The sequence below is a fragment of the Balaenoptera borealis genome (assembly GCF_965194805.1).
Source record: "Balaenoptera borealis genome assembly, chromosome: 4".
NCBI lineage: Eukaryota > Metazoa > Chordata > Mammalia > Artiodactyla > Balaenopteridae > Balaenoptera > Balaenoptera borealis.
This window is the reverse complement of record NC_138861.1, coordinates 126,826,218-126,837,770: the sequence shown is the minus strand read 5'-3', so window position 1 is coordinate 126,837,770 and position 11,553 is coordinate 126,826,218. Positions and strand designations below refer to the sequence as shown.

The following is an 11,553-nucleotide window of genomic DNA, read 5'->3' as shown; positions in this document are numbered from 1 at the left end:
CCTGGCTGAGGTAAAACTGTAGTAGCAGTGGTAGTAGTGTTAATAATAGTAATAACTATGATTACTACCATTCATTAAGTAACCATCATAAGCCAAATATTGTGCTACATCATTTAATTTATCTCATTTAATTATTAAATAAATATGTGTGTCCAGCTTCCTAGCTTGCTTGGGGTGTAATCCATGTCACCCCACAGTGGTACCGCAAACCCTCAGTGTACCCAGAGTAGCATCAAGACCAATTCCTCATGGCTTAATCCTTTATTACGATACAGAATACCTCTTGGCATTCAAGCAGGCATGCAGGTAGGTTCTCTTTATTGTCCTAGCTCTCCAGGAATGCGGGCATTCACAAAATACCAAAGGATTCGTCATCCAGGTTCTGGAGGACACAGAAACTGCCCTTGCTACACCATTACCTCCCACGAGGATAGAGCAGGAGATTAGCAGGCTTGCGAATGTTGTGACAGAAACTTGAAGCTGCCCCAAGGAAGCTGTGATACCAAGTTAAGGTCAGGCTTCAAAGTATGCAACCCTTCAAGGATGGAGCCCTAGCTCTGGTCGCTATGGCTGGTCTAGGTACATTCTGTGACAGTCCTTCAGAGATAAGCCCCAGTGGGGTACCTCTTTCCTCTACTGATCCTGAAGTCTTATTAGCACAAAGGGCAGACACTCACAATCACCCCTGTTCCCCTTGTTTTCTCCAGCTCTTACAGCTGCAGTCATTGAAACCCGGGCACATACCTCAGCTGTGGGGGGAGGGGAATGGATATAGTGGGATTAGTTAAGTGAAGTGGCCTATATATTCTGGGAAAAAAACAAAAAAGATTTACTGATTGGAGTCATAAACAACTGCCTCTCAGGTTAATATTGACATCCAACACACTACAAGATTGTTACCTTATTTAGGAAACTAAAGCATAATGGTACTTTTCCAAATTTTATTCAATCACTTTAACATAGTTTATACAATCAGAACAAAAATCGAATGCCTAAGAAATAGTACTGTCCTTTTTTCGCATGCTAATAAAGATACAGTAAAGGAATCTATCCTAATTCTTAATTTGAGTCATAAATTATTAACTCTGTTTTCAGAGGCCCTTGAGCCTGTGTAGCATGTATCCTTCAATAATTTTCAAAGTTTGTCACTTTGACCTCAGGCAGGACAGGCTTAGACAGAAGCAGAATTGATAGTTATCTCATACTTAGAGTTTGAAAAGTGTTACAAACAGCATACCAACCCTGGATCCATCAGAAATTTCTTGCCCATTAAACAAAGCTCTTTTGTTGCCAGGATCAGAAATCCAACTCAAACCAGCAAGCAAAAGGAAAGGAAGTTTATTGTCTCCTTAACTAGGAAGTCCAGGGGTGATTCAGGCGCAACATCCAGATTCACAAACATGTGATTGATTTCTCTCTCTGTCTCTCTCTGTCTGTGCACACACAGATACATACAGACACAGATAGATACACTCAGACAGGCACACACACACCTTAATGCGCCAGCAATGTTAATGCTGTTGCTATTCTCATTCAGTTCTTATGCAGACAGGTTTACTTAACACAGGTGGTCCAGACAGCTTGGGAATAACATCCATCCAAGGTTGTTATTGCATAAACAACCAATATAAAGGATATATAGGAAATAATATAAAGGAAATATAAAGGAAAAATATTCTCCGTAACATCCATTTGTGTTTCTTACAAGATGCTGAATTGAAGCAAGCTCCCTCCTATATGATCTACATTTGAGGAACTAGAGAGAACAGATTAGAGAAAACTGTGAGACAACACTAAGGGGAATAAAAAAGGTTGTTTGAAGTGTTTTGTTTTGGGCTGCAGGGAGCTGCAGCGGCCTCAGGCAGGGGGTGCATTAAAAAAATAGTAAGGCAGTTGAAAAGCTGCTCTTATTTCTTGTTGTTGCCTTGGGATATGCAGTGCCTGGCTATTTTGGGGGAACTGGTGCCAACACTCAAACTGCTGTGTAGGACCTCTGGGAGAGTATAATCAGGGAAGCAAGGAAACCTTGTTTGAAAAAGGTTTGATAGAAACTTTTCCAAAGAGATCTGCCCCAACCCCTACTCCCCATCCCCTGGCCATCACAAGAAAGATTTAATAAGGAAGGACTTCCTCCAGTGTTGTTTCTTTCTGACTATTCTACATATTTGACATTTCATTTTATAGACTTAAATTTCTACAAAAGGTCTACTAGGACTTGGATTGCGAATGCATTGATTTGATAGAACAATTCGGGGGGAAAGAGACATTTAACAATAGTGGGCCCTTAGACCCAGAAACAAGGTAAGTCTCTCTGTTCAGGTTTCTTTTTTTTCAAAACATTTTTTTCAGTAATGTTTTGTAGTTTTTACTGTATAGTTCTTGAAAAACTTTTGTTATATTTAGTATTTCACATTTTAATGTTATAGAAAATGGTACTGTTTTTAGATTTCAAATTTCTTATTGTTTGTAGCTACTATATGTAAAATAAATGGCATTTTGTACATTCTATCCCACAACCTTGTAAAACTCACTTGTTAGTTCAGGTAGCTTTTTTGTAGATTCCATAAAGTTTTCTACATAAAAAATTATATTGTCTACAAATAAAGGCATATACTTCTTTCTTCCCAATCTGGGTGCCTTTTTAACAATTTTTAAAGGGGGAACCCTTGTATACTGTTGGTGGGAATGTAAATTGGTGCAGCCACTGTGGAAACTAGTACCAAGGTACCTCAAAAAACTAAAAATAGGACTATCATATGATCCAGCAATTCAACTGCTGGGTATATATGTGAAGAAAATGAAAACACTAATTTGAAAAGAAACATGCACCCCAGTGTTCATAGCAGCACTATTTACAATGGTCAAGATATGGAAGCAAACCAAGTGCCCATTGACAGATGAATGGATAAAGAAGATGTGGTATATCTATACAATGCAATATTACTTAGCCATAAAAAAGAATGAAATATTGCCATTTGCAGTAACTTGGATGGACCTAGAGAATATTAGACTTAGTAAGACAGAGAAAGACAAATATGTGGAATCTAAAAAAAAAATAAAACAAGTGGATGTATATAACAAAACAGAAACAGACTTACAGATATAGAAAACAAACTAGTGGTTGCCAGTAGGGAGAGGGAAATGGGGAGGGGTGAGATGGGGGTATGGGATTAAGAGATACAAAGTTCTTTGCATAAAATATATAAGCAATAAGGATATATTGTACAGCACAGGGAAATATAGCCATTATTTTGTACTAACTCTAAATGAAGTATAATCTATAAAAATATTGAATCACTATGTTGTACACCTGAAACTAATATAATATTATAAATCAACTATACTTCAATTTTTAAAATTGTTTAATTTTTTTCCTTTTTTGTTGCAGTGAGAACACTTAATGTGAGATCAACCCTGATAACGAATACTTTAAGTATACAATAAAATAATCTTAATTTAGGCACCATGTTGTACAGCACAGCTCCAGAATTTATTTACTTTGCATAACTAAAACTTTATACCTATTGAACAACTCCTGATTTATTTTTCCCCCATGCCCCTGACAACCATTGTTCTACTTTGTGCTTCTATGAGTTAGACTATTTTAGATATCTTGTGTAAGTGGATTCATGCAATATGTGTCCTCCTGTGATTGGCCTATTTCATTTAGCATAATATCCTCCAGGTTCATCCATGTTGTTGCATACAGTAGGATTTCCTTCTTTTTTTTTTAAGGCTGAATAATATTCCATTGTATGTATATGCCACATTTTCTTTATCTATTCATCCACTGATGGGCATTTAGATTGTTTCCATATATCTTGACTATGTAAATAATGCTGGAAAGAACATGGGAGTACAAATATTTCTTAAAAATCTGTTTTTAATTTTTTGAGGAACCTCCATACTGTTTTCCATAATGGCAGTACCGTGTTACATTGCCACCAACAGTGTACAAGTATCCAACTTCTCCATGTCCTTGCCAGTATTTTCCATCTTTCTTTTTTCTTTCATTTTGATGATGGACATCCTAACAAGTGTGAGGTGATATCTCATTAGTGTGGTTTTGATATGTGTTTCCCTGATGATTAGTGATATTGACCACCTTTTCATACACATGTTGGTCATTGTATCTTTTCTTTGGAGAAATGTCTATTCAGGTCTACTGACCACTTTTTAATCTTAGATTTCTGCTACTGAGTTTTAGGAGTTTGTTACATATTTTAGATATTAATCCCTAAGAGATTTAAGGCTTGCAAATATTTTCTCTTATTCCATAGGTTGCCTTTTCATTTTATTGATTTTTTTCTTGCTGTGCAGAAGCTTTTTAGTTTACATAGTCCCACTTGTCAATTTTTGCTTTTGTTGCCTGTCCTTTTAGTGTCATATCCAAGAAATCATTCCCAAGACAAATGTCAAGGGGTTTACCAACTATGTTTTCTTCTAAGAGTTTTGCAGTTTCAGGTCTTACATTTAAGTCTTTAATCTATTTTGAGTTAATTGTGTGTGGTGTGAGATAAGGGTCAAAATTCTCTCCTTTGCATGTGACTGTCCAGTTTTCCCAGCACCATTTGTTGAAGAGATTATCCTTTCTCCATTGTTTCTTAGCTAATAACCAAGAATACCCCATTGTATTCCTGGCTCTCTTGTCAAAGAACAGTTGACCTTAAATGCATAGGTTTATTTCTGGGCTCTCCTTTCTGTTTCATTGGTCTATATGTCTGTCTTTAGTACAGTACCATACTGTTTTGATTACTATAACTTTGTTATATATTTTGAAATCATAAAGTTTGATAACTCCAGCTTTGTTCTCTCTCAGGATTGTTTTAGCTATTTGGGATCGTTTGTGGTGCCATATGAATTTTAGGATTTCTTTTCTATTTCCATAAAAAAATGTTATTGAGATTTTGATTCTAATTCTTACCTTAGTGTGCTGGGTAAAACCACCAGTACAATGTTAAGTAGAAGTGTTGAAAGGAGATATTTTTGACTTGTTCCTAATTTTAGGAGAAAGCATTCAATTTTTCACCATTGAGTGATGTTAAATGTTGGGTTTTGTACATGGTTCAAGAAGTTCCCCCTATTCCTAGCTTTCAGAAATTATTTTTAAAAGATTTTGGATTTCATTAAATAATTTTTCTGAGTTTATTTATTTATTTATTTATTTTTATTTTTATTTATTTATTTATTTATTATTTATGGCTGTTTTGGGTCTTCGTTTCTGTGCGAGGGCTTTCTCTAGTTGCGGCAAGTGGGGGCCACTCTTCATCGCGGTGCATGGACCTCTCATTATCGTGGCCTCTCTTGTTGCAGAGCACAGGCTCCAGACGCACATGCTCAGTAATTGTGTCTCACAGGCCTAGTTGCTCTGCAGCATGTGGGATCTTCCCAGACCAGGGCTCGAACCCATGTCCCTTGCATTGGCAGGCAGATTCTCAACCACTGCGCCACCAGGGAAGCCCTTCTGAGTTTATTGAGATGATCATATAGTTTATTAATATGATTAACTTTATGAATATGGTGAATTACATTGATTTATTTTGGAATATTAAACCATTACTGGGATAAGTCCTACTTGGTCATAAGGTAATTTTTATATATTTTAATGGTTCCCTTCCCTTCCTGTACTCTGTGTATTCTTTCTGGTGCATCTATCAGTTTGATATTGAACATTTGGGATTAATATTCTAATTTTCTTATTTTTTTCATGCTAGTTTAGATTTATTTTGAGAAAACTCCTTTATTTTAACTTCCAACCCTAAAATTATGTCTTTTTAAAAAAAAATCCATCTATCTTATTTTTAATTTCTAAGAACTGTTTTATTATTACATTATTAAAAGTATCTGTATTTTCCCTTTTGACGTTTTATTCTGTTGCCTGCATCATCTCAATTTACTTTATGTTTCTGTTCTATTTGTTTGATTTTGTCACAGTATTTTATGGTGAAGAGTTTTCTAAAATGTTTGATATTCATTTTTGTCTCTTTATATTTAATAATGAGGTGATTATAAGCTGACTGATGCTCTCTATGCACGGGTGGATCTTGCAAACTGGTGTATTTGACCAGAAACACTAGCTCTTTTTTGAGCAGTCCCTAAATATTAGTAACCATGTGTCTTTCTTCTGGGGCTGTTCAAGTTCCTTAGGGGAAAAAAATCTTCTAATCTCATGCTGAAAAGTAAACTCTTACCTAACAGCAATCTTTGGGCCAAGTGGCACAGGCAGAAGGACACCAGCAATTGAATCTCACTATTCAATATGGAAAGTTCATATAGTCATCATGTTTTGGCATGGTCACCTAGTTCACATCTTGCTGTGTTACATATTCCCTGGACTGGAGTATCTCTTGCCCACTATCTTCAGAGGGTAAACCTTAATACCCCCCCAAAATTTAGGGACGGACAAGTGCCTACCTGGATTACATATGTGGGGAGACCGTGGTGCCTAACTGGTCTAACTGTACTTTCTGAACTTTGAAACAATTCCTTTTTTCAGTACATCATTTATCTTCAGGAACTTTTATTAAAATTATCACAGCTGCCTTTTGGAACTAAAGCAATATTAAGATTATTGACATAATTTTTCTATTGATCTTTTCCTGAGACCAAAGGTAGAAGGTGTATTTCTGATTAGTAATTATCTATTTATCTAATTCTTCCTTTTCCATACAGTCTCCAACTCTGTACTTCCAAGGTCATTCCACAATTTTCCTTGGATTCTTCTCGCTGACAGTGAAGACAATATTTATGTTTTCATGTTTAGTGAACTCAGGAATTTAATCTTCAATCTCAGTTCCTCTGAACTTGTACTTTATTTTATTTCTTAATAGTATCAGAATTCATCAAATGCAGTACTACTTTTCTTCATATAAATCTAGAAAAATAATAACAAATTCACATAATGCTTTACAGATCTTAAAATATTTTTCAGCTGTATTTTTTCATATGATTACCATGATAACCCCTATAATATTGAGAATAGTTTTAGGTATTTTCTTCATTCTTCCAGATGGAAAAATAAAGACTCCTTAACAATCACAAGCACACTAAGTGGTAAAACCAGGATCCAACATGTATTCCTTATCTTTTCCTGCTTTTTCTACTGGAAAAACTCTAAAAGATAAGCCATGTATTCTTATAACAGGTGGATCTGGGTGGCTTATTAAAACGTCCTTTTTGGCAGAAGTCAAAACTGTGTATGTTCTGTCTGGTATCTCACAATGACCCCTGGGTAGGCTGCATATTTTATGTCATCATCTCTAAAATGATAACTTATCCCACAATGGTTAAAAACCTTTCTTTCTCTGATTGGTCTCCAAACACCAGACCTGAGTTTCTCCTCTGGAACTTCCTAGTGTCTTAAGCCTGAAAGGGACACTAACTCCCTTGTTACCTGGGTGCTCACCCAGCCCAGGGATTGTTTCAATAGCCTATCCTGGCATTGCTGTTCTCCTTCTATCCCCACAGATCATATCAGTTATTCCCCAGATTTCTTCCAATAGGCTTCGGGAGCACACAGATAATATCCTGGAAAGGTTCATGTGTAAATGACACAAATGCCATTTACATTTCAAGTAGTTGTGATCCCTGTCCTCAGGAATAGAGCTCTTATGACTTTCAGTTCTAAGTCATTTGGGAATAAGTTACTCCTCAGGAACTTAAGTTGTCAATAACAAAGCAATGTATTTTGACTCAGATTTCACCGAGGCAAGCGATAAATTGAAAATATGCTATTCTATTCCATTACCTGTGAATAGCTCATGATCATGTCTTAGAGTCTTGAAAAATGATGTCCCTTTTTTAGTCACTTCAGCTTTTCTATAATTAAATAGTATCTAGTTGATAAAACTAAAAAGTATAATTCATATTTCATTTGATAAGATCAACTTTTGTGGATACATGCGTAAAAAAACACTCCTTAAAAATTGGAAGTGGCAAAGTCACTTAAGCAATAAAGGGAATTTATTGATATTCATAACTGAAAGTCTGGAAATGGCTGATTTTAGACAGAGCTTGATGCAGTACCACAATAATGTCACCAAAGGCCAAGTTTCTTTCTAGGTCTCTACTCTTTCTTTTGTAGTAAAAGTGTGACCCTTAAGTTTCACACAAAAAATTCTCCAGTCATGATGCTAATACCCCTGTTAAAGTTTCCTTTCATCTCCTGAGAAATGGCTGGGGTAGATGCTTATCCCTGGATTCATCACTACTGCCAGTATGAGAACCATCCCTGGGGGCAGATCCTACTGACTTGAAGAGCATTTTTCAGACCGCAGATATGTCTTATTAGTGGGTCAAAAAATCGATACATCAATTTTCTACACCATTTAAAAATAATATTCTAGAATAGAATAAAAAGAAAATTATCACAGTGAATCACATTTAATGGCAGTAACTGTTTTCTGCTATTGTTTTCTGAACCGTAAATATATTCTGAAACATTGTTTGTTTCGTGTGTGTGTGTGTGTGTGTGTGTGTGTGTGTGTATAAACTTGTTCTTCCATAGGATATGGTGCAGAAAGTTTAACACATGACTTGGACTGAGAAAAGATAAGATCAGGGTGCTGTTTGAAAGGTGAAATGGATAATGTGCAAAACAATCAGATATCCGCTATATGATATTTATTTATCACTTATTGCTTTTATAGTCTTTACTAAAGAAAAAGCTGTGATAATTTGCCAAATATTTATTCTTTTGAAATTCATAATGTTACTGTTGTTTTTAAAATAAATTATTCTGAAAGCAATTCAATGCTTTCCTCTGTATTAAATGAAATACTGTGTATGAAACACCCAGCATCTTGTTTGGATAAGCAAAGAGACTGAAGGACCAGGTGGAAACTACCAGTGTCCTCGAGAGAATGACTGTTCTTAGGAACAAGGCAAAAATCTAATTATCTGCCTTGGGCTGGAGCCAGCCTGCCGTAAAAGAGATCTGCATCCTGAACTAAGGGCATGATTTATCTCAGAACCGCAGGCACTGCTCAACCTAGATGTAGAGGTTTAAAGCGCCCAGCTATATAGATTGGACATCTAGGAGCAGGGATTAAGAGAGATTGTTATATCACAGAAATCAATATACCATGCAGAACTTGACTCGTATTTGCAATATATAAGTAAAATGGAGTTTTGCGTTTTAAAAATGACTGTAAAGTTTAAAGGGACTTAATGTTTTCTTTTTTGAATTACTTTCAGTTGTAATATGATCTAAAATGTATTTAACCAAGGAAACTAACCAAGTAAAGCAGAGCATTTTCAAAAGAATATCAGTTGAGTGCCAGAGCATTTGTTTCTTTATCAAATTGTAGGTAATGTATTTCATACTTATTCTGAACTTGTTACATATTTTTTTTAAAAAAGCTAAATTACAAAATTTAAAAATTTATTAATGTTGGTTAGCAACACTGCTCAGGAAGCAATCCTGGTGCATGTTAAATGCCAAGAGATGTAGAAAACTTGCAATGGGTTGGTTGAAATCATGAACACTATTTGCAGGCTCAACATTCTCTTAAAAAATATTCTCTTATAAGAAATTATTTTTAAATTTTTTTAAATATCAAAAAGTAAGGAAAACTATAATCACCAAATGAGATAGATATACAGAAAAAAGAATGAATTAAGCTGCAAATATTTAAGAAAACTCTTACAGTAAAGGCATATTCAGTCTTGGCAAATGGATGGTATCTGTGAAGGTGGATACAATATCTTATTCTCCATTTTTGGATGTGCAAAAATGTAGTTATTGTATTCAGATTAAGACTGCAGTCCCTTGAATGCCGCTGAATACTACTCCCATGCCAAGCTGGACAGGAGAATCTTTGCTTGTACTACAAACATGATACCCAAAGTCTCTCCTCCCCAGGTGTAGTAGAAATCAAGCCATTATTTTTTGAGATTTGTATACCTGTCCTGACAGTATTTCCAGTGGTGGGCCCCCTGCCAGTCTCTTTCTCCTCCCACTCGTGGGCTACCCCTCTCTCTTTCACTTTTTTTCTTCCATCCACAGGATAGTATTCTCCCTTCTCTCTCCTCAGCCAAATTATGAATCCCACCAGTTTTTTGGCCTTCTGGAAAAGAAAAGTCAGGAAGACAGAAAGTCTATGGACAACTTTTCTGCAGAAAATAAGTTCCCTCTTGGCCAAGAAAAAACAAAGGTCTATTGCTTAGAATAATGAGGGCGAATACCCATATTTAAAAAGAAAAATTAATCTCTCCAGATATGATTTTGCTATATTTGAAAAAGAATTTGCTGGGAAGTCCAGGAAGTAGAACAAGTGACTAAAAGATTGGCTGGACAAATAAAGATCCAATTAATAAATAAATTGTCCATAATTCTAATTTTAATAGAGAAAACATAGAAATGTTCTAAATCAAAATTAAAATTGAGAATATTTGAAGAAAATTTGTATATAAAATTCTAGGTAACAAGTTTCATCTTAAGTTTTCAGCAGAGGAATGACCTAATTAAAGTGATGCTTTGGGAAGAATCATTCCAGGCTAGAATGTGCCATAGATTGAAGGAGGGAAATGCAAAAGGAAGGCAAACTCAGTGGACAGTCAAGAGGCATAACCAAGGTGTTTATTTTTCTGAGTCTTCCTTTTATGATAATTGTTCGGCACATGTGGTAATTTATTGTAAATGAATATGCCATTGAGTTAACTGACATGCTTAGAAGTGCTTAGATAGCAAAGTAAAGTTGGTTATAAAAAGGAGGACTACATTGAGAAGGCACGCAGAACGCAAGCAAACGCTTAAAGTTAGGCTAGAGGAGATGACCAATTATACATAAAGAATTTTAAGATGTAAATGATAACTTCAAGAAAAGACAGAGGTCAACATTCTGAAATCCCACTACTGAGAATAGACATTATCAAGTTAAGCAGCCAAACATCTCCATGTGAATAATTGTCTTCAAATGCCAATGCCATTTGGGATGTAAAAGAGTGGCTAAATTTCCACGTTTTTGTGATTTCTGCTTTTAGAGAGTAATCTTTTATAGTCCTAGTGGGATTCTCCACACTCAGAATTATTTTGTCCTTATTAGGAATGTGAAGGTTTAGGAGAATCCATTTAAGAGAAGCTTTAGAACTTTCAGATATTCTAGAATTATTAGATATTCAGATAATAAAATATTCTCTATATTTGGTAGATCCAAATGGCCAGAAATATTAATAGAGATTTTATTTTTATGCCTGTGTTAAAAATAGATTTTTAAAAATATTTGTAATGACGAAGAATATTTTCATTAGTACGTGTGTGTGTGTTTAAGGAATGATCTATGACGTCTCATTGCTATTACCAGCACTGTAACAAAGTAACTGTAACAAAATATTCTTTTATAAGAAGTATAACTTTTCTAAAGTAAAAGGATTGGCACTACAACCAGAGGTCACAAACAGGCTGACATCATTTTGCTTGGGTCACAGTGTTTTTTGTTTTACAATAATTTCTAAGTTTAAAAAAAAAAAATCAGGTTCCATCTGGGGTACTTTGTCACTCAGAGGCTTTGGTGATGTCTGGAGACATTGTTGGTTGTCCCACCTGGGGGATGG

The 11,553-nt window shown here is 35.4% G+C and overlaps 1 protein-coding gene across 1 annotated transcript in view; it reads left to right on the top strand.

Annotated features, from left to right (window-relative positions):
• Nucleotides 1–566: 566 nt before the first annotated feature.
• LOC309628494 (uncharacterized protein) overlaps nt 567–11,553 on the top strand; it is a gene marked incomplete at its 5' end in the record, with an annotated part of 202,906 nt that continues 191,919 nt past the window's right edge. Inside the window, one exon of the mRNA XM_082391595.1 lies at nt 567–579. Coding sequence (XP_082247721.1) covers nt 567–579 — 13 coding nt within the window. The remainder of the gene's footprint in view (nt 580–11,553) is intronic.